This window comes from Periplaneta americana, chromosome 10, assembly GCF_040183065.1.
Source record: "Periplaneta americana isolate PAMFEO1 chromosome 10, P.americana_PAMFEO1_priV1, whole genome shotgun sequence".
NCBI lineage: Eukaryota > Metazoa > Arthropoda > Insecta > Blattodea > Blattidae > Periplaneta > Periplaneta americana.
Window position 1 is genome coordinate 17,494,678 of NC_091126.1, and position 25,027 is coordinate 17,519,704.

The 25,027-nt window shown below is 33.4% G+C and overlaps 1 protein-coding gene across 4 annotated transcripts in view; it reads right to left on the minus strand.

Annotated features, from left to right (window-relative positions):
- Window positions 1-3,473: 3,473 nt before the first annotated feature.
- The window catches only part of LOC138707488 (synaptophysin-like protein 1), a 41,265-nt gene continuing 19,711 nt past the window's right edge, over window positions 3,474-25,027 (minus strand). For all 4 annotated transcript variants that reach the window (XM_069836980.1, XM_069836979.1, XM_069836981.1 and 1 more), the window contains one exon: window positions 3,474-24,945. In XM_069836980.1, the coding sequence (XP_069693081.1) occupies window positions 24,835-24,945 (111 nt within the window). In that variant the 3' untranslated portion in view covers window positions 3,474-24,834. The remainder of the gene's footprint in view (window positions 24,946-25,027) is intronic.

Consider the following 25,027-nt stretch of genomic DNA (forward strand, 5'->3'; position numbering starts at 1 on the left):
TGTTGGGATTAACTTTCGGCATTGGACTTCAGACTTCTTTCGCCATCATTTATTCAAATATGGCATTGTCATCATTACCATAGCCTGGGTTAAGTTCACAGTGCTGTATTCAGACAAAAGCATGGCTATTTGGCAAAAAATATAATTGACAGAACAGGAGTGGTAAGCTGTGGACGCATTCATATGTTCATGATAAGAATATATATTTATGAATTAGGTTATTTTATCAACCTATTGTGCCCCCCACCAAGGAAATCGTTCTATCTCTGCCTTTACATCCAAGCCTTCACATCAAGGGCGTATTTTGCGGACTACTGGGGCTACCGGCGGTAGCCCAAGGAAATTACAAAAGAAAAAGTTTATAATGTAACATAATGTAATAATTTTGTATTATTAGTTTTACCATAGTAATTAAAATTAAAGTAATTGTTAGATTTATATGCGCTCTCTGCTCTCGAAAAGAAACAAGTTGTCAAGGCGGCATCGCTGGAGAAACCGCTTGCTATGTGAGGTAGCCTGTGACCGTACCGTGCACGCTGTCCTGTCGCACAACTGCGCGTCCCCCCCACTCCCTTCTGTTACCATCGTGCAGTGTAGGCTGGGCGAGTTGCCGCTCTCGTGATCCGTTTCTTCGCAGGCGCGAAGCAGCAATACGCTTAGTACGCTAGCAATTGAATGTGATTGTGTTCTTGCAGTGCATTATTTTAAATCTGTGATTTGTTCGAGTGTCTAAGAGTTATATTAATTGTGAATTATTAAGTTTTTAATTTCCCAATTAAGTGATATTGTGAAAAATATGGCAGAATAAGTTTCTGGAGAGGTTTGTGTTGAAAATGACTGTGTAATAGAAGGTTTATTAAAAGTGCCTTTTAACCATCGTACATAACGAGAAAGTTGAAATTGTGAAAATGGAAAGACCAACTCCTGAGTTAAATTTGTCCATGGACGTAAAAGAAAAACAGCGAGAGTACACACGCCATTTCACTTCAACATCATATGGTAAGTGGAATTGGTTGTGTGGTACTTCTAAACTGTCTAAACTATTTTGCTGGCCATGTTTGTTATTTAGCCGCGAAACTAATGTGTGGTCAAAAGAGGGGTTTTCTAATATGAACTCCCTTCGAACGGCAGTCCTAGAATACGACAAATCAAAAGCTCATATTTGTAGTAGCATGAACTTTGCAAACTTTTGGGAAGACAAGAATTGATTTACAGCTAGATAAGCGAAAAGCTCTACACATCAACCAACACAATGCTCTTGTGAAAAAAAACCGGGAGATTTTACTGCATCTTATTAACGCAGTCTGCTTTCTAGGAAAACAAGAATTGGCTTTTCGGGGTCATAACGAGAGTGTGGAATCAGACAATATAGGAAATTATATTGAATATTTAAGTTCCTTAAGTGAATTTGACCATTTACTGGCCAATCATCTTGAGAGTTCAACAGTATTTCGTGGTACTTCTCTCGCAATTCAGAATGACTTAATATTTGCTATAAGTGGGGTTATGATAAAGAACATAAAACCTTTTGTGGCCATTGTTGTTGATGAAACAAGTTACTGCTCTAATCAGAGTCAATTGTCCACTGTTTTAAGATACGTCGATAGTACTGCCAATGTTCAAGAACGGTTTATAGGATTCACAAATGTCAGTTCGGACAAAACTGCTGCTGCTTTGTTTCAGCATGTGGAAGGTGTTATAGCAGAATACAATGTCGGCAATAAGTTAATTGCACAGACATACGATGGTGCTTCAGTTATGGCGGGAAATATTAATGACTTAAAAACAACAGTTCAAGAAAAGTATCCTCAATCATTATTTGTCCATTGTTACAGCCATGTTCTCAATTTAGTTTTGCAACAAACTACTTCATCCATTCCAGAATGCCGCATTTTTTTCAAAACACTGTTGGGTTTAGCTGCATTTTTCTCATCATCTCCTAAAAGATCAGAAAACTCAAGGAATTTATGAACAAGAAACTCCCAAAAGTAGCACCAACTAGATTGAATTTTACATCTCGGCTTGTAAATACAGTAAAGGAATACAGAGAAAAACGGACTGCTTTCTTTAAAAATATCATTTGTAATGACTCTGAAGAAAACTGGGATGATGCTGTAAATGTGCAGGCTCAAGGATATTTGAATTTTTTCACACAGTTTCAGAATATATTTCTTCTTGAACTCTATGCTAGAGTGTTCGCACATACAGATGTGCTCTACAATATTCTTCAGACAAAAAGTCTAGACATAGCATACTACTTGCAAGAGGTATCAAAATTAAAAAAAAAAATACTATATCCGAGTTCAGACGTAGTGGGTTTCCGTCCATATGGAGTAATATGGAAAATGAAAATTCCTCAGCCAATACAATGGAACCACCATTAAAGCGAAGAAAAGGAGATGATGAATTGAAATACAGGCAGCTGTACTACAGCATACTAGATCGTATGCACATGGAAATTACTGACAGATTTTCTGATTATGGAAAGCTTCAGTTCACACATCTTCTAGATTCTCAAAATTTTTCTGCTTATAGAGAAAACTTCCCGAATGAGGCACTAAACAAATTATTTCAGTCCTATAACAGTCACTTTGATCAAATACGTTTGAAAAATGAATTAAGTGTAATATATTCAGCAGAAGTCTTTGATTTTTCGAACAAACCTATCCATGAAATATTATCTGCCATATATGAAAACCAGCTGAACCAAGTTATTCCTGAAGTCCTTAAATTTTAACGTTTATCCGGCTTGGCACTTATATCCATTGAAAAGTCATTTCTACAGAAACTTTGCAAGTGGCCCAACTGTAATTTCAAGGACGAAGTCATCAACGTATTTTCGTCCCAATCAAGACGTCTGGAATTCACATAAATATGTAAGGAATTTTATTATAGGGATTTAAAAATATATTTTGTGTAATAATAGGGTCAGTGGTAGCCCAAACCCTTTAATCAGTATACGCCACTGCTTCACATACATTAATATCAGAATGTAGGTGCTACCACAGTCTACTATATACAGTCACGAAGCTTGAGTTTTGAGGGTGCTAGAAACAATAGACTGTGACGGCACTATTTTGCATTGCCTGTAATGAGGCGATATTAGCGATCCTAGTGGTGAGCAACTATCTAATGTTTGCATATTTACTACGTATTGAGCTTCGCGACTGTATATATAGACTGTGATGCTACTCCCTTCTGCCTTCATATTGAAATATCTGATGCCTTGAAAAAGAGATATAATGCCGTCTCATTGTCTGACATACGCAGACACATAAAATCATATAAATTCCAATATGCAATTTCTCTCCTTCTTGCTTTCATTGTAGGCAGCTCTGAATGGAATTGTTAGGATACTTCTACCTTGCGCTGGAACACTTATTTACTAGCAAAGTGTGTGGCACCAGCTTGAACATTGAGACTAATTTCAATATCGTTTATATTACAAGTGACTTATAAATAAATATCAGAACTGGGTTTGCAACAGTTTACTTTATTTTACACATTGTAAAGGTTTCCAAGTTTTCTACACTTTGTGGTGAAGAAAAAATTTTACTTAGTGATACATTTCAATACAGCGATAAAAAAATCTTTCACAAATTCTTAGCTACCAAATACTGTCACAAGTGTCTCTTATTTTTCCCCCTCTCTTTTGTGCTTAAGGTTGTTTTACATAATGTAGTTACACTTGATATGTACATGTGTCTACACTAGTGGGGAGAAAATGGGGCGACATTATACAACTTTTAAATCTCATTCACAATACTGAAGATTAGAACACATCTATTTTTCTATTAGGACCAGAAGGAAGCTTCACATCAAGTAAGACATTATTATCCTTCGTAACTACTTGCAATTAATTTATTGTAAAAGCTATACTCACAATAGGCCACTCCATACATGGTACTTGAAATTACAATGAATGACCTTTTAAAATATTACTTTAGAATTTCAGTCAGATGGGTGAAAAATAAATGACTATTACATATCAATAAAGGAACTGTCTCCACTTATACCCCAGATTTAGTGGTCAAAGAATTGTATATAATTTATAACACTGAACATGTCATTAGATTCAGTATTGTGGTAACATGTAATATATTGTATATGCAAATATATTGCAATAAAATATTCAAAACACGATCAAAATGTTCAATAATATTACACGCTCTACAAGAATTAAGAATATGTTACTTTAATATAACTAAAGAAATTTTCACTCACTCATAATAAAATTTTAGAACATTTCCGGTCAATTATGATACTTGACTTCAGTATGTTGAAAGTGAATTTATAACCACTGTGCAGATTACTTTTCGTTCCATGTAAGAACTGTCGTCATGTACAGATTCAGAAATAAAATTTGGATCACCTGAATTTTCCAAGCAAGCACTGAGCATGCAGAGTACGTTATAACTGGAACTTGGAAAATTCAGGTGGCCCAAATTTTTGTTTCTGGGTCTGTACTCTTATCATTTTCAGGTATTTAAATTGTAATAATTCAGTAATTAACTTTTACTGGCAACAATTGTGATGGTGATATTAAGAATATCACAGATTGTGTATGAACGAATGTTTCTGGTAGCTCAGTGATCGAGCACGGGTTTATTATTCTGCAAATTGGGCTCGGATCCTAGCATTGACTAGACTAATATTTGTGAACAGCTTTCCTTGAGTTATCTCATTTCTAATTGCAAATTTTATCTTACTCTTCTCTTTATTTGGTGTAATTTTATGTCATTAAAACTTATGGTTTCGGGATAAGGTTATAGTGACAATGTTTATGATCATGCCCCAGTGCCAGATAGACATAGTCAAGAGGAGATAATGACTGGCATATCCAGATACGTTCTCTGTGTGGCATGAAGGACAACTTGCAGTGACATTCAGTAGCATCTAAGGAATGGTCATGCCAGTCAAGGCTGCAATCCTACTGGTATTCAAAAATGGTCTGTAATCTAGTGACTGTTGGGGACCTGCCTGGGTTATCTCTTGAGATGAAAAGCTATTTGTATAATTTCTCATTAACATATTCCTATATCCTTGGGGTTGTATTCCTTAATTATCTATATGCAAAAGGACTTTTATCCATCGCCTTTGTACACACGTGTATATTTTCTGTCGTTCTTTCCTGCTTGAATTAAATTCTGATTGCTAAACCTCTAATAGTGATATTAATAAGCATATGTGTATCATTATCCACCATTGATAGCAGTATCTCTGGAGCTGAAAAACCACATTTAGTGTTTTCCAACTTACATTGTTTGCAGGAAGAAATGAGAACATAGTCGCATGTTTTTTGGCCAGAACCCCTTTCAGCAATGAAATTGCTCACTAATGTAACGATTTCTATAAGCAAGTTCATAATATTGTAATATCATAATATGCATTAAAGCACATTAAAGCGGGCCAATCATTGGACAGGTCTCATTTCCGGACACTCTGAGCTTACAAGAAATATTTTACACATTCATTTAGTGAGTCTACAGAATGTAGTAACTCTCTGGAGCTGTTTGCAACACATGGGATTAATATGTGAAACCCAAGGTCCAGAAAGCAAGCAGAGATAATTAAAATTTCTTTTTATTTTCTGCTGTTGTAATATTGAGCGATAATTAATTCTATAAAGAAGATGAATTCTTTTACACAACGTTAATTCCGTTTTCAGCATAATGAATAGAGCTTTGATCATTACTGAGTGCTGCCAATTTCTGCAATGTTCGTATTTCCAGACAGAAATTTTTCAATAAATGATTTCTATAATATTACATGTATTATTAAAATTTTCGAAGACAAAATAACCAACGACTTGTGAATGGAATGGTCTATTTCAATGTTGGTACAAATGCTAAGAACTACTTTTTCTAAAAAGGTAAGAAAATATAGAATTAGGATGACTTGAATATCGGAAAAATTCATCTGTATGATGAGCAGCAGAAAAGCATGCTGTTCCTAATTCACCTCTTCATGGACATATTACAGACCGCAAAATCTTGCAAACCAGGACCATTGACTTTCTTTTATTTTTGGACTATGAAGAAAAGAAAAGTGCAGAGATGCATGGATATGATTAAAAATTCCACATTGAAACAAAATGTGCAGGTTAACAATTGAATAAGAAATAAAAGCCTTTCTATTGATACTCCTCAGGCACTTTGAATCAGAAATGTATACTTTATTGCACAAAATACATTAGGAGAACAACTTTCGAATAAATCTTTAAAATGTCGAAGAGACAGCTATTGCTAAAAATTAGACCATCAAAGACCATTAGTAAATGCTGTAACAGTGTATGTTGCAATTACCAAGAATAGCAGGCCAAAATTAACAACTTGGCATGTTTCAGTGCAAGTGGTAGATACCTTTAATAATTTTATAAAGGAATTAAAATGAAAAATGAATTGGGTGATAAAATGATCCCCGGATTGGTATTTACGATGATAGATACTGGTTATGTAACAGCTTATGTCAGTTCCATCGGAAAATAACAGTTCTGCAGGAAACGTACAGCAAAATGTTATGGAATGCAGTGTTAATTAGCAATGAAATGTAACAATCATTTTATTATACTGTAAGTAAGAGTTTAATAACTGAAAGGATTTAAAACATATTGTCTGGAAATAGGATACTTGTAAAAAAAAAGTAAGTAAGTAGAATTCTCTGACATGTCTGGGAATAAGCTCTCTTACACAATTTGATCACATTTTTAGGTTCAGTGAGCACCAGATTAATTTGAGAAGTGCAATGTATTATTTTTATACCTACTTAAACTATTTTATATTTAATATAAATTATAAAGACTATGATTAATAATAAAACACTTTGAAATAAAATTACACGAAAAGAAAATGTGTTATTTATTTAAAAGTATGTATGATTTTAGATAATTGAGTATTGTTGCTATTACAAACTACAATATTTTACACACCATATTATGATATAACAAAATTAGAAAGGCGGTGATAAGAACCTGTGCTTACAACTAGAATTAAAGATACTGGTCCTGACATTAGCTGCTTAGGAGTACACTACAACCACATATGCAGTACTGGAATTTTGTTGCCTTCAGGAAACTAGCATTACGAGATGCACGTCTAATTTTTTTCTCTCATGGACAATCCCTATCCCTTTGGGAATGTATAAGTAACAGATCTGCCTGAATGCTCTACATGCAAAAGAAATGTCGCCTGCCCCCCCTTTTTCGTGTGTGTGTGTGTGTGTGTGTGTGTGTGTGTGTGTGTGTGTGTGTGTGTGTGTGTGTGTGAACGCACATACTCATATAATATTTTCTATCCTTCCTTCCTGCATCAATTAAATTTAGATTTTGAAACTTCTAACATTAGCAATACTACTTAGTCCCTGTGATGATTATGGTCTTATCAATTGATATTTTCATGTGTGTATATCTGCAACTGATAGAAATTTTATAACACAACTGATCATGAAATTTTTCATTCCGAAGAGAAAAATTGTTATAAAATACATTCTGAATAAAAGAATAAAAACAGAGAATGTATATTAATCACGTGTATTTAAAAAATCTGAAACAAGTCTCCATGTACTTTGCACATGTACATGGGCACCAGAATGAATATTGTCAATTCTCACTTCAGTATAAATACTTGTATAAATTTGCATTTGATAAGTATCAATATTTTAATATTAACTAGCATTTTTTAAAGAGAATTGTGAAAAAACATTTAGTTAATAAACATTACGACAAAATAATAATATGAATGAATATTGGTAGCCGAATTTTAAAACTAACTACGTTTCTAGTATTGACTTCCTTTAAGAATTACATAGGCCTACTTGATGAGAGCAGAACTGCTACAGTGAAATTCTTTTGAGAAAGCAAATTATGCATACTGAATATCACATTTACAAATCTGGCAATAAGTTCATGCAGTTGTACATAATACCTGGAAATATGATAAATTATATTACAATAGAGCATTATTGAAGATTTAAAGAGTAATATATCAGGAGAATCCTAGACATTTTATGCTGTTCTGGGGTATAATGGCGACATTCTGAAATTTTAGAGAAATGTTTTGCACAATCAAAGTACTTGACAATCCTTCAATGCAGAGAACTAATTAATTACGCAAATTAATATTTTACATATTTTATTAAAAGCTATAATCGCGCATTCTTAAACAATCATACCAAATATAGAGCGCACACATTTTAGCTTTCCACGCTCGTCAATTTAGGGTGCAGATGCACGCATGCAAGTGTGGAAAGATAAAATGTATGCACTGTAGGTTACGGAGGTAATCATAAAAGGTTTTATGAAATAATTAAAGTTATGTCCTTATATATTGTAATTAATTACCATGTCACAGGAAGTCACCATGATCATGCAGAGAAGGGAGAAAATATGTTTCATTAAAGAGCACAAACTATTTATGACAGCAGTTTGCACATAAGTAATATTACACAAAATATATAGTTTCATATATTAAGCAAAAAAATTCAGTTTACTTATCTATTCAACTCAATTACAAATAAATGAAATACAGGAAGTACTACAGCATATTATTCAGATTTATGTAAAAATGAATTATTCTCTCATTGCTTTTAAACAAACAAACATCTCACAGTTAACTCATATGTGTATCGGTACCATCTGCACCAGACACAGTAAGCACTGCTGCAAGTGTCGCCTAATTCTAAACCTTTCTTAAGTCTCTCTCAGTTTAGCTCAATCTTCCTGGTACAAACAAAAATATAAGTGTGCACTGTTGCACAATGGTTGTTGACATGAGTTCCAGTCTCCCCTAAGTGTTTTAAAATTTATGAAACCTTTCTTTTATTTATGCATTTAAAGTTTATTCACACTAAAATTGTAGATATTGATATGTTGTGATAAAATCATGCACTTCAGTAAGATAGCAGCACAAAAGAAATATCTATTCCTTCAAATTGCTGAAAATAATGCTCAAGAAGAACACACAACTAAACTCTCATTCACAGGTTATTCTTTATGTTTTCATGTACTCCAGTCTTCAAAATTAAACACTGCTTATTTTGATGTCTATGGACTGTCGTCATAATGCAATATGGTCATTCAATTTGTTCATTTTACAATTGGAACATCTTAAAATTAAGTGAAAAATGATCAAATGAGGGAAATAGTAAAGTTCGCTTTACTTAAGAGGACGTGCTCTTGAGTTTTGTTCAATTTTGATCATTTTTTCATTTTTTAAATACGGTACCGTAGTGTTTCTTGAGAAATACTGTAGTGAAGATTTCATTGCGTAATCATTCTAAGTTAGAAATCAGTTTATCCCATTATGTGTTACTATATGCAGAAGGCATATTACAGACTTTAAAGTGATTTTCTACAAATCAAAGTTTTTATATTTTAACTTACTTGAAATAAAATATCTCCTGAATGGTTACACCTAGAGCAATGAAATTTTGCACACATATTTACAGCAGTCTGTGCATGAAATGCTGCATTCATTTTCAAATATGATTAAGACTGCTGTTATTTTTCACGTCAGGCAGTGAAGTTGAAAAGCTAAAATATATCTCCAAACTTTTTTTTTTAGCTAATGAATTATATTGACCGGGAAAAACCAAATGCACCATTTAATTATAGGGCATCTTTGCCTCATTTTGAACTTCTAGGGAACTGATTATCCTTCTGTGAGGCCCAGATAAATGTTTACTAAAAATATAAATAATTTTTAAATAACTTTTTCTTTTCTGGGCACATTTTTCAACATAACATTTTGAGGGGGGGGGGGGAATGTGCACATGCATTTTAGCAATATTTAACTGATGTAAAATTTTCAAGAAGATATGATGAAAATAGTTATTATAAAACTCTGTTATGCGTCACCTTAAACTCTGAAGGACTCACAATATACAAGTTCAGGTCGTCTCTTCATTCACACAATAGATGTATTCCTTGTTCCCTTTTTTCAAGAGGGTAAAATATTCCATAATGTGAGTACAAATTTAACTAATTTACGATTCGAATTGCAACAAAATATATTAGATAAGTTAAGAATAAGATACTTATTTCGTTGTTACAACTAATAACCACACAATACATAAAACATTCTGATCTATCAATTAAATAATCTTTGTAATTTTCCTATTCAAAATTATTGTTGAGATATTAATGTAAAAATAAGAAGTTAAACCATATTCTCTATGCTAAATACAAATTCTGACTCCTCAAATCAGTACCAAGCCTTTATAGATTAAAAATATGGTCGAAACAAATTATTTATTTTGCATGTATTTTTCTAGAATGTTCATGCAATCTAGTGTTATGTTAACATTACTAAATAACTCAAAGGATATAATTGTGCAAGTCGCAGGTTTAATGTAAGTTTGCGAAGTCATTCTGGTGTAATTGGATAACTGTAAATGTAGTTTTGAACAAATTTGCTTTTATTGTCAGAAATGTGCTTCCATAGATATGGACTATTTTAAATTCCTTGACGTAATGGGTTAATGACTCTCAGATATTCTTGTTTCATTTGAACCACAATTTACAAAACCAAATATTAATATTACAATACAATTGATACAGTAAGTGACAAAGTTAAATGATTCTAAAAGTACCGTAAAGTGGGGTGACTTTGAACGCTGAGGTGACTTTGAACAGTAAGTTAGCGACTTTCTAAATTAAATGCTGTACCCAATTGAGAAAAAACTGTTTAAATTGTCAATAAATTAGTTCAGTTTTTTCGCAATTGGGTACAGCATTTAATTTAGAAAGGCGCTAAATTGCTGTTCAAATTCACCTCGGCGTTCAAAGTCACCCCACTTTACGGTAAGGTTCTATATCATTAATTAATTTACATGAAGGGACTCCCAATGTTCACCATAATCAATTTTAATTTAACACTGTACGTAATATTTATAGCAATGAAACATTTTCACTTTTATTCGACATAGCTCCCTTAAAATTATTTGTTTGGAAAAATACAGGAGTACATTTCATTAATAATTTTTCTTCGAAGGATAATATGCTCTCACTATTTTAAAATGAAGAGACCAAAAGAAACTCCACATTCTCCTTCCTTTCTTTACTATTTCCCAAGCAACAAAGACTCATAAATAATTTTTTCGTGATATCCTAATAGAGACATAACGCAATAGTGAGTATGTATTATGCAGACCAATTCACAAAGAAATGTTGCATCTTCAGCTTATGATTTTTGAAACCAGTTTCAGTAAGAAAGTTCATATGAATGTGGTTCAAATTCCAAATGATTTAAGGAGCCACGTTAAAAAATAAACACACCATTATTAAGGTGTCACTATATGGTTTCTTGGGCATGATCTTGATCGAATATTCGTTGCCCAGTGTGCCACATGAAAGTGCAAATGCATGGCAATTCAGATGTTGCAGCTCACATAATGGAGTCATGAATCAGTTGTTCGAACAACAAGCAAAATTCACATGCGAGCATAAAAGTGTATCAAAGCATATTTTTAAAAATCTACTGTAACCACTGACTCTGAACTTTAAGAAAGTTAAGTAAATATGTATTTTTGAGCAACTGTAATTTCCAAGCTATCAATCTCTAAACATGATTTACAGTAACAGAAGCATAGCTATTTTCTGAGAATCAATCCGGGAAAGTTCACAACTGTCTTAAATCTGACCAGGTCTGTGTGCCTATTAAGGATATGATCTTTGAAACTGTATTGAGCAAAACACACACACGCACACACGTGCACGCATGCACGCACACACACACGCATGCACGCACACACACACGCATGCACGCGGTTGTTGTCCCAAAAGTAAGGTACACTTAAAAAAAAGTACAATTCATAATTTGATTATTATTTCCTATCATTATTTGCCAACTTATTCTTATTTCTTACTTATTTTTCTACACAATTCTCAAGAATATTTGTCCCATGTGTAACCCTCCACATACAAATATCCGTCCTTATTTTTCAGTCAGTTTATAGTCTCACTTTCAATTTTTTTATCAGATTGAAAATTATTTTCCTGAAAGATATTCTTTGAGTTTCTCAAACTGATGGATATCGGTGTCAAGATCGGAGATGTGAATGGGATGCTTCAGAATTTCTCAAACCATTGTCATTGCAAAAATAAAATCAAAACACATTCCATCAGTAAAATGATGGAACAATATTCTGGGAAAAGAAGGGACTAGTATTCATTGATTTCATTCACAAAGAATGGGGGGGGGGGGGAGAGTCAAATGCTGACCATTACACTGAAAATTTAGCATAAATTATGGGACACCATCCATCAAGAGTGTGTCAAGCGTTTGCATAACAATGCAACTCCCAATACTGCTGGCAGAAGATGTGAAGTAATTCAGAGATTGGTTTGGAAAAATCTGGAGTACTATTTCCCTCACAGCCCAACACTGAACCCTCTTGATTTCTACCTGTTTTGGATGCTGAAGGAACATCTTCCAGTAATATGATTTGTATTCCATGAACAAGTGAGGAGTAAGAATGTAAACTGTCTAAAAACTGTTGACGAAAATTATGCAGTGGATATTTTGAAGCTTGTGTCACTCTAGACAAATTCTTAAACAAGATTAAGGATTATGTTGAAAAATTGATGATAAATATCTTAAATTTTGTACATAATTATGTGGAATAAGAATAACATTTTAATTTTCTATTTTCAATACCAGTAATATCTTACTTTTAGAACAGTCATCGTTTATAAACACAGTATGTCTAATACTATGTTACAATGAGACTTCCTTTTTAACCAGATCTGATCAATAAAGATTATTGTACAGTCAACAGAACAATGACCAAGCCACTCTCTTTCCTTAGAGAACTACGATATTTTCTTCACTCTTTACAATGATTAGCAACTAATATCGGTACTGTGAAAACATTCTGTAATTCTTTTCAACTTTCTGCCGAATATTTCGCTGTTTACAAGTTGTAAGTATACACATTACTATAATGTAAAGTCTTGTGTACCCAAGACATTTTTAATAAGAATACAAATAATTTAAAAGGAAAAATAATAACTTTATATAATAAAATATAGCAATACGTTTTAATTACATTAAGCAATTTGAAAATATGATATATAAGCAATTGAAAATAAATATTAAAAATGTATAGGCAATTATTTACTTTAACGATATCATAGTTGACATGCTCAATAAGCTGCAAGAGAAACTAATGGGTGAGGCTGGGAATAGGGGGTTTTGGGTGGGGAGGAACTTGAGACATCTACACAACAGTGAGGTAAGTGTTGCATCATTCACATAGCGCATTGTGTGTGTGAAATGGCGTCCTTTAACATATAAGTAATATAACTAACAACCTAACTTAACCTAATTCAACCTAATCTAACTTCCGGAGAGTAAGGAGTAGTCTAAAGCATAGCTGGATGGAAGCTACACAGAAAGAAGTGGAAAAGCAGTGGATACCGTACAAATGATATTGCTAAAGTAAATAATTACAAATGTATATATAACCATAAAAGAATACAGATTCAAATCACTGTACTTCTAATGAAGCTGAATATTTTATTTTTAAACAATAATATTCTAATACGACTGTAAGAATCACTGTTCTAACACAATGTTCATAAAATGAAGTAAATAATGATCTGTAAGCATTTGGTCACACACTGCAGTCTTCTGGGTTGATTTCCAGTTTATGGGGTGCACAATGGGCCATTTGTGCCTAAGTGCTTCAATACACCATTATTTAGTAAGAATAACAGCTCTGTAAGCATTTCGTAAGTTAATTTAGAATATTGTCTAAGTCGTCATTAACAATGCTGTCACAATCCTGCTAACATTGGTTTTCCACTTGTCATATGTAGCCTATTAACCATTGCAAATGGAATTCTGTACCGGTACTTTATTACTAGTTTTTACATTTCATGATAGATTTCGATTTCATATATGAAATTCGACATTCATTTATGAAGAGATTCACTTAAATTGATAATCAGCATTTGTAAATTAGATTCATGCTGAAAGAATTACTATTCTACTTTGATGTTCAATCAATAAATATTTATAAAAGTGGAGTCGTTCTTATAGGAAATTCTTAGTCTTCATTTCTGTTAATACCGGTAATTATTTATTAAATTAACTGAAATTCAATCAAATATACCTCTTGCTAGTACCATACCATTGCACAATTTCTTAATAATCCCACTCACATATTCCCATGATGTACAAGTTCATGTACATATCAAATAAAGTAAATTTTTCATAGACAATCTTGTCTTCTTCAATGCACAATTTAAAATCAATGTCACAAAAGTGTTTAAAAAAAAATAGAAAGAATATTATCAATTGGGATGAATAATTTTGGTTTTTACACTGTGCATTTGGATATTAAGTCCAAATTAATGGTTAAAGATCTCAGATTTTTCTCCTAAATTAGTCACTGTGAAAGCTTAAAATTTCATAATAATATCAGTGTTATAAAATATCATGTAGAATATGAACATATCACAATGACAAAATTATTTCTATTCAGGAAACAATATATATATCTTACCTCTACAGGTCTCGCTACAATGATTAAGACCATTTCTGTTACTAATAAGCTACAAACTAACCCTTATGGACTTAATGATTAATGGAATTGTATTACATCACTACTTCCTTTATACAAAATTAAAACTTTTACAAGAGTGAAATAGTAATATTGATAAAATATTTTCAATCATGAGGTAAAAGCGCCAATAGCTCACAATGTAAACATCAGTTTTCATTAACTATTCTTCACAGATTTATTTAAAGCAGAACAAGAAATGTGTTCATCCTTTACATTTGTTAAATGTTATAATTAAAAGAAAATTGTCTTGCGTATTAGTCACGAAATTAAGGATAAAATATTGTGTCAATACTTGCGAATTTGAACCAATAGTCGAGAGTGGTTTATGTAATTGCCAATGCACCTGTACCCAATAAAAAAAAAAAAACATTACCGGATTTCATCATGGAGTATTTTTATTGATGCCTTGTTCTTCCCATGGTGGACAGGTTCAACTAACTTTGGAAGGAAGAAAACCTCAAGTACCTTTGTCTGATATTAAAAGATCTCCAGTGGCTAAAAACCTGTCAGTTTATTAGTAATTTATTTTATCTATAATTTTTGTTGGTGACTTTTTTTTCCATTAATTCATAGTTATTGGGATGCCCAAATTAAACCTGCATTACTCGAGACAACTCAATGCAGAATCATGAAAGGAACTTGTATTTTTAGAAATAATTTTCAATTCCAACATTTATGTACATGAATTAAAAATATGTTGTAATATATATGGTGTTTCATAATGATAGGTACAAACTGCAGGGCTGAGTAGAGTAGATGAAACAAGTTTATATAAAGTACTACCATTTGCTACAAACATGGCGCTCCTATATTACACTGTGCCAAAATAGTTCATCTACTATGTAAACCCTCCAACAGTTGGCGCAATTGAACAGCAAGAGTAATTAAAGAAAATATTTGAAAACGTGGCATGGCAGGGGTGCAGAAAGAAATTTCGAAGTTGCCAGTCCAGTTCTGGTCATAAATATTTACCACCTATTTAAAGAAAGAGGAGGTCATTACATATTTTCTTAGCTAAGTTTCTCTGTGAGACACTCTGAGTGAACTGGAGTCTTACTACTAAGCGACATCTAGTTTTAATTAATTATAACAATCACGTGACCAACAATGTGGTTTTATTTGAATTAGTTATGAGTGAAAATTTTGTTTCAAAGTGATTGGCAATAAGGAACATGTTGTGATTCAAAATGAAGTAAAATATTTGCAAAGTAAAGCTTTATGTTATGAGGACAGACTCTTAGCAAAGGTGTTTGGCCTTCCCAAATCAGAAATTATAGATCAGTTTTTTAATCTCTTTTCTACTACATATTTTTAAATAGCTTCTCTTTTGTGCCCACCTGGTCCTCTGGTCAAAAGCTGCCAACAAACATTTAATTAAAAAAAAATCCAGAGCACTGAAATTGGGGAACTTGGGAGGCCATGGTGTCTGTAGGCCATGGCTGATGCACCTGTTGAGAAGACTTGTGCATATGAACTCTCGAATGTTCAAATAAAAGTGAGACAGAGCTCTGTCATGCTGACTTTCTCATCCAAAAGATTGCTTAATCCATGTTGGAAAAAATTAAGGTATGCACGACTATTAACTCTGCCAGGTAAGAAATCAGGTTGCTGGTGTATAAGGTGTATTCAGTTGGTGGCCACAGTGATGACATACATGCCGAAAACAGTTGGGTTCTGGACCTGTGTTTATTATGACTTTTTGTTTTTGTTTCATTGTCCTCTAGTCACTCCTGCAGTTTGTATCTGTAATTATGAAACATCCTGTAGAATAAAAATGGATACAATGTTATAAATAAAAACAAAAAATAACTTTCAAGCAAAAGAGATTTAAATAAGTAATATCCAATTCAATACAGCAAGGAAACATCTGCTGGGTAGGTCAAGAACAGGCACACTGTTTTTGCAATATCTATTATATCATATTTCATGCGTTTTGAGAGAAAATATGATACAAGCTTTTCCTTCCATAACTGGAGCATATACAGGGTGTATGTAAATTGGTGTCAAATATTTCGGGGACGTGTTCTTAACATCAAAACAATTAAAAAAGTTAATAAGAACATGGGTCTGAAAACCATTCGTAAGGGAGTTATTAAAGGATTTGTCCCTTCATTGACCGCTGATTGTTTGATGGTTTCTTGTTTGTTTGTATTTTGTAGAGCAAAGAAATCAGAAGAAAATGTATACTGTGAGTGAACAGAACGAAATGATTTACATCATTTAATTGATGATGTGCTTCTGGACGTCATCCAACGAATGTGTTTTAACACGATGCTGCTCCAGCTCATTTCAGTCTCATAGTTCGTAATTTTTTAATGAACGATTTCCCCAAAGACGTATTGGTCGAAGGGGATTCATTGCATGGCCTGCTCGATCGCCTGATTTGAATCCAATGGATTTCTTCGTCTGGGGACATTTAAAGTCCCTGGTTTATGCGACTCCTGTACTTAGTGTTGATATTCTGAGAGCGTATCCAAACTGGATTTCACGACATACGAAACACTCCAGGAATGTTCAACAGAGTACACCAGAGCATGTAACGCAGGTTTAGGGGACACATCGAAGCAGGAGGAAGCCACTTCGAGCGATTTTTGTAACATTAAATTTTGTCTTGTAACTCTGAAGTAAATTATTTTGAGACCAATGTTCATATGAACTTTCAGTAATGATTTGGTGTTAGGAACAAGTCCCCGAAATATTTGACACCAATTTAGATACACCCTGTATACTGTAGAGCAATGGTTGGCATTTCTTGACTTACAAATCAACTCCTTAATACTCAAGCAAGACAGAGGGGTAAGGCATGATCTCCCTTTCCTTAGACATCACCTGTTCATTCAAAATTAAGCAGTTTGGGTATCCTTCCACTCCTACCTTTCCCTTTGCTGTTTATTGTGGGCTGTATTTTATATGATGTAATCTTTGCCGACCACTGCTACAGAGCATCGGGACTGCTCTTTTTCTAATCAGAGGCATAATTTTAGTTTTAATCAAAACTTCTTAACAATAAATGTTTACAACTACTACTAAGATTTAAAATCATCTGTCCTCAAGTTAGGTTGACCACTAGGATCCGGAATTAACAAACATAAAAGATAAAGGGAAATGAAACGGGCAAAATATGGATTAGATTTGTACATTAAAACAAAAATTTACGTGTTAATATATAAATGATAGTGTAAAATTTGAAGAGAGGCCTTCAGAATTTCTATTACAATCTTCTGAACCTCATAAAAGGGAATTTTAAAGGATTTAAGAATATTACATGTAAATTTTGGTAAACAACCCCTCGCTCCAAATAGTAAGCCTGCAACATCCCAGTTGTAAAGCGAAATGCCATTTTTTCACTGAGGTATGGAAGACAAGGTACATATTTAGCTCGCTTGTCATCATTAATCTGCAGTGCTTGATTTGTGTCTCGTTCAAAGCAAATCGTAGGGTCTAAGACCATCGCTTTCTGGATTCTTCTATTGATGGCAATTATATCGACTCTTCTATGAGATTCATCTTCAGACACACAATGGATCTCCTCATGTACTTCCCATCATCTGTTTCTTAGCAGGTTGGCAATTGCTGTATGGGCACGATGGTGTCTGTTGTTATGCAGTAGCTCTCCCTTCTTACAGAACACCAGTACGTGGCCAAGTGTTTCAGTCTCGCTGCAGCTGGGATGGCGACAACGGGTAGTACTGAAGGTTCTGCCAGGGACAGATCTCACTGCGGTGACGTTGCAAGACATCTTGATGGCATTGATGTATTCCGAGGACGAAAGAACTTTTTAGAGGAGATCCAGGAGTTGGCTTTGGGGCATTCTTCAAATGTACAAACACCTTTGCCTTTATGTGGGAGCTGGCACCATGACTGTAATGATTGTTTTCTGAGAATTTCTCTGAGATGTTTTCCTTTAGTTTGAGGAGTGACGCTGTGCGAAGCAATCTTCTATTCATACAGATAAAAATTATGATTAAATTTTATCATCAATGACTCGACAGCCCAGTGTGGGCCATGGCCTTCTCCAGAATCTTCTTTCATTCCCCTCTATTAGGAGCCTTGCTCTCTCAGTTCCTGTCTCCAATCAATTTAACGTCTTGGCAGGTACTGTCCTCCAATTTCAATTTAGCCCTTCCAACTCCTGTCTTGCCCTCTAGTTTTGTTTTAAAAATTCTTCTTGTAATTCTGTCATTATTCATTCATATTATGTGCCCTGCTCATTTGAGTCTGTTAAGTTTAATTAACTTATATCTGGCCCCTTGTACAACTGATATAATTCAAAATTGTACCACCTTCTCCATTAACCTTCTCCTTCCACAGTCCCAAAAAGATCAAATTTTATAGAACTCATTTTATAAGGTCTATTACAAATTAGGCGAGTTCATCAGAATATTAATATCAGATCTTTGCAGCTTGCAGTATTGAAATGCTTTCTATATTTCTTTATTGGTGAATGCCTACATAGGTTGAAAAATCTGAACAATCTCTAAAAAATATTTAATACTATGAATTTTATTTGTGGAGAAACTTGTGGACTACCCTTAATAATCTATCACATTAACATTTCACCAGAACTGGAGCAGTTACGTATAAGACCCTCTAAGAATTTTATCAATGTGTAGGCTACATCATTTCAGACATAAATATAATCAATCCATATCCCAAGATTGTGTTGCAATTTGTGATCAAACGAAGACTGTAGAATGGGCTCTCTCTATATTAGAGAAATAAATAAAACTTTACAGGGATGTAAATGGCAAGAAATGAAATGTTCCATCAATGTGTACCCTCGTATAAAGGCACACATACTTAAGGCAGTAGGCAGGTTGTTAGATTTAGTCTTTGTTAGACTAGCATCCCTACGAGCAAAGTACATGCTTTCAACATGAGTTTAAAGAATTGCTGTGATGCATTCTAACATACTCATGTTCTTTAACGTCTTATTCCATGACATCCCATCTTAGGCCCTTGCCTTTTTCCCTTTAGAATAGCGTTTTTAGCTTCATATTCTTCTCTGTACCATACTGAGTTCAAATTGAACTTTATTATAGCATTTCCATTTAGCAAAATCAGATCACACTCTTCCACACTAGAATAACTGTTTCATAACCCAGAATGAGCTTTAAGATTAATCTTTTGGGAGGCAGACTTAGTCAATGTCTCTCTTATGATGAAAGAAAGGATTTCAGCGACAATGTTAACCATGTTGTGGTCTATTCTAGAATAAGGTTGCCAGCTTTCCAAAAATAAAATACGATACGAACTCTTAAAGTTAATGAATCATTAGTATGTACACTACTCGATATACAGTGTTTAGGAATCAGAATGTGAAAATATTTCCACAACTACAAATTTAATGTGAGTTTACAACACATCAGAAGCAGTTTGCATTGTGTTATGTAGCAAATGGGCAGAACTCCCAATGTCTTCCATTTCACCATTATTTAACTATCTTTGAGTTTAGCAAACACATTATTATTATTATCTCCTTTGCAAGGCCTCCCTCCAAAATACGTACTGCAGTTATCACCAAAAAAAAGTAACAATGGTTCAGTTTTAAGTCAGATGCTGTCAATGTTTCAATGCATAGTTCAACAATAAATGTATCAGCTTTTCAATTTGCCAAATAAGTCGTAACAGCTAACTTCACTTTCATCCCATTTTCTCTAGTGAAATTTTGTACAGCAGAAAAAATCTTATCATTGCGATTACTTGCATCCATCACTATTCCAAAGAAGTTAATATTGTTCTTCATAATATTTAATGCGAGTTTTACTGAATGTGGAGCAATCAGATTCTTTTCTTCATTATGATGTAGTTTTTGTTCTGTAGAAAAAGTTTGTTTGTGCAGTCACTCATGATGTTTTACAGTGTGATGCCATTGTTAATTCAGCTGCTTGTACTTGATCTTCATCAGAATTCTTCTTTAAGACATAATTATTCTCCTACAAATTTTAATGACGAAGTTGCAGTTTGTTTTTCCTGGTATTAATATGCTGAATTGTATCAAATCTCACACCACGAGCTATGCTAAATTCACAGATGCATAACTTGCACTGAGCATCAAAGTCTGTTTTTTCCCTTCCTATGAAGTCCCATTCTCTTCTGTACTCACTGCTAAATGTACACTTTATTTTCAGCATAGTCAAACAATTTATAACACAATTCATAAAAGATTGTAAATGAGTTCAGCTTTTAAATCACATTTACACACAAGCATCACAATCTAATGTGTGATACACTCTGACTAGTGCTAACACCTTGTTCTGATCGAGCTTTCCATTTACTGGCAATTCTGAAAATGTGTCACTAATAGCAGGATTATTGTCAATCAGCATAACCAGCTTCTGCATTACAGAAAAATGTTTGCAGTTGGTTTTGACTCTAACGAAAAATAAATAATTAGTAAAGTACATGTATGTAATACAGGACAAATGGGTATACTGAAACACCTTTTTGGGACACAGGGACAAAATGGAAAAATAGGAGACAATTTCATAGATACAGGACATCTGGCAACCCTATTCTATATTTAATTATCTAGGACTTCGAAATAACTTATGGCATATTAGTAGTCACTGATGCATTTTTGTTGGAATAAGCACAACTTCTGGAAATCTTCTATCACATCCCCCAAAAATTTTAAGAGACTCGTAGTAAAGAAAATCAATTTACTTTAATTTGAAACACATCCAGAATCATATTTATTCTAAGTCTCATTACGAACTTTGCTTTTTCCTTTCACTGGTATAGAAGAGGGGCCCAAAGCTTAGCCTGCAGTCTCTACAGGGCTTATTGTGCCCTACCACTCCCATACCGGGAATGATTTCTGAAACCCGAATGGTTGCACTTTTATAGGAATATTCAATCAGCTGTGTGAAGCCACCTGTCTATTCAGCCTGCATATATTAATGTTCCAGCAAAGTCCCTCTAGAGCAGCAGTTCTCAACCTATGGTATACATACCACTAGTGATACGTGAACCATTGCTGGCTGGTACTTCAACGTCGTGAAATAAAAATTTGAATTATCATAATATATAAAAATATATATCTGTTTTAAAAGTTTCAACAATGTACAAGTTAAGAAAAGATGGTTGCTATGGTGTGTGGAAAATTAGAAACAAAAAACGAGTAAAATCAGATTGCTCTAGGTAGTAGCAGACTTTGTGCTAATGTAGTACAAAACAAGACATGGTTTTGTGATTTTTGATAGTACTCAATCATTAAAGAATATTTATAGAGTAAATACTGAAAAAATTGACAGAAGTTTTGTTGTTGCCTCTATGATCCACGAATTTTTCCCTACTCTTCACTGTCTGAGATTTCAGAAAGCTTAAAATCACTACTTTAAACTAAAGATAATATTCAGAATGGGAGATATTTACAAAAACAAGGAGTAACAATGGCAAGAGAAACTCAAATAATCTGACATAGCATGTCGTCTAAAAATCTCAAATATCCTGACAGGAATTTATCCCTGATAATCATGAAGCTATCAACTTAACTATACCTGGATCCATACTATACAATTCACAAATTTAATTCCTATCAAACCAATACACTGTTAAAGAATATTAAAGAGAGAGGGGATACACCTTGGTGCAGTTCATAACTTTCTACAGTGATAAACATATCACTGACTTATTGTATCATTCTTTATTGCAAGTACTATCGTATATATAAAGACTACATAATATTTCTATTAATTCTGATGTTCAAACAGTAAGAAAGTCCTTTTCTGAAACTTGCTGTAAGACAATGCTATGTTGCTCATGAATTTGGTATGCCTAAAAAACTGGTCACAAATTGTGTATTTTCTTGAGAGGAAAAACTTCTCATTAATTGTTTTTCTTTGCCCTTTTCTAATCATCATTTTATTTGTTTGTGCTCCAAAATAACACGCATCCAAAGAGAAAAAAAAAATGTAAAGACTTAGTTGAAAAGCCATTGACAAACTATATTACATAAATAGACACGCACACATTCACACACCCACACACAAATACGTGAGCACAATGCTCTTAGCAGAAAATAAGTTTTCACTCCATATTCATTTCCCATATTCTTCACAAATCTCGCTATACACATTTTATAGGAAACTGCACGTGCAATTTAACAGGTGAAAAATTTCCACATGAAATAAGAGTTCCTTTCCTGGGTTTTATGAAAACAGAGTAACAGTTTAAAAATGACTAATCAGCAATCTTCTCTTATTCATCATGGAATCTAGATATTTACAAGGATTGCGCTGCGCATAATAATCTAATTTTAATTGCACATATATACACACAGAATAATTCGGTCCTTACAAGGGAAAAAATGCATTAAGACTCAATTTCAAGTAAGTAAATTCTCCAAACTTAAAATTTAAAACTAGTACTTCAAAAGAACACGTTATATATATATTTCTTCAAGTTATGACTATAAGACTTATATGAAATATTAGTTAGACAATCTTACAAATCTAATTTTAGACCTTTTCCTTCGTCCACACTTTTTGACTCAATCTATCTCAGGATTGTACAAATGCATGTCACTATGCACCCAGATGCCAACCTGTGGTGAAGAAATATTCAAGTTTCTGAGCTTTACTATAACTTTTGCATGTTTTTACTATCGTTCCCCATAGATCTCTACTTCTGACAACTGATAAACTTCACCAAAACTTTAAGTAAGGAGTTTGCCATTTGAATCTGTTGTTGAGTGTAGTGCAATGTACTTAAGAGAACTGATGAAGTACTCCGATTACTTTTGGCACAAAGCAAGATGCAATCTACAAACTCTCTCGACAGATGCTACAGAACAGTCGTGTTTTGGCAGTCGGCTGTAATATATAATTGAATCAGTTCACTGATTTCACCCACGACTTAATGGAATGATAATACAAAATACCGAAATACCAGGCTCAATCCTGTGATAGGAAAGAAAGTAAATTAATGTTATATTGGACCAGTATGTTAAATTCTCTATCGCTTTTCCGTGAATTTACAGTATGTACATGAAATACAGGTCAACCATCCAATAATAATTCTTGCAGACATAAAGACTCTTATATTTGATCTCAAATATTATTAGCTTCAATTTTAAGTAGCACAAGTGTACAATGTACCTAAATTAAGTAACCTAATACTAATGTAGAATTCAAATGAATTCCACAAGAAATGTCTAAAATGCTATACAATTTTTATCTAATGAAATAGTTTCCAACAAATAAGTTTACAAAATGTCGAAAACAATCCAATGTAGAGAATAGCTACAACAAAATTTAATAATCGCGTTTCATGTATCATGGCCCTATATCACATAAATTCGCAGCTATCTCATATGATTATGAGATACATTTCTTTAATTAATGAAAGAGTGCAATGAATGAAGTTGATGTCGCAGTAATTACTGATTAACAACGTAACAGAATTTTAAAATGAAATAATTCAGTACAGTATGTAGAAAACTTTCAGCTGCCATAAATACTGATATTACATAAATATCACACTGACAACGTAACTTACAAATGGAGGCTTCATGAATCTATTTCACTTCAACACATTTCTTGGAAGACAAACCAGTAAATGAGATAAAACATCGTTTTAATTATTAAATTAAGTACGTAACAACAAAATAAAGAGTCTTGTGTTAACCCTTAATATGAACTGCAATTAGTGAAACAGGCATGGCACATAAAACTCTCATGGGGTTTTCTTCAAACAAATACGTGACAATGACATACTTAGTTGTCAGTGAAAAATAACGAAACAGACAATTGCTAACTGTAAACAGTGATTCTTGAACACATCCAGGTTATTAATGTTACAGCCCTTTCAGCGGTGAGATCATCTAAACAGCAACCTGTTTCAGGCTGATAAGCTTCAGGAATGTCACACGACATGAAACACTGCTGATTCCGTTCTGTTATACAGATAATATGGTCTATCATGTGCATCTAATATGACTCCTATTTCCTGGTCGAACACATTACCATACTGCAGTTATTTATTTACAAGAAAGCATAATGAAGACAATATATGAGAACCAAATGCAGGCAGTTAGCCCCTGTAGTTACAAAATCACTCAGCACAAAACAAAATTAAACTATCGTGAAAAAATTTACTTTAAATGTCAAACATAAATAGTTATTGTATTTTAGTGCTTATAATCTAAAATTAGTTACACCCTTACAAATAAATCAGAAGCAAATGTCAATACAAAATATACATTTTTTTTTTTTGGTGAAATCAACTAGCATCCGTTGGGGACGTTGTTAGACAACACTAACAAACTTAAGCTGCAGAGTTGACACCAGCGCCTTGCTTCATCTTAAACCAAGGTGTTTCCTTGTACAAGAACCACAGATCTGAGGCCCACAGAAAGAAATTCAAGAAACCTAGAATCTGAAACAAACATTTTTTCAGTTTTACTATTACAGTACTTGAAAAAAAAAAGGTAGGTATTAAATGTTGTAGAATCTTCTAC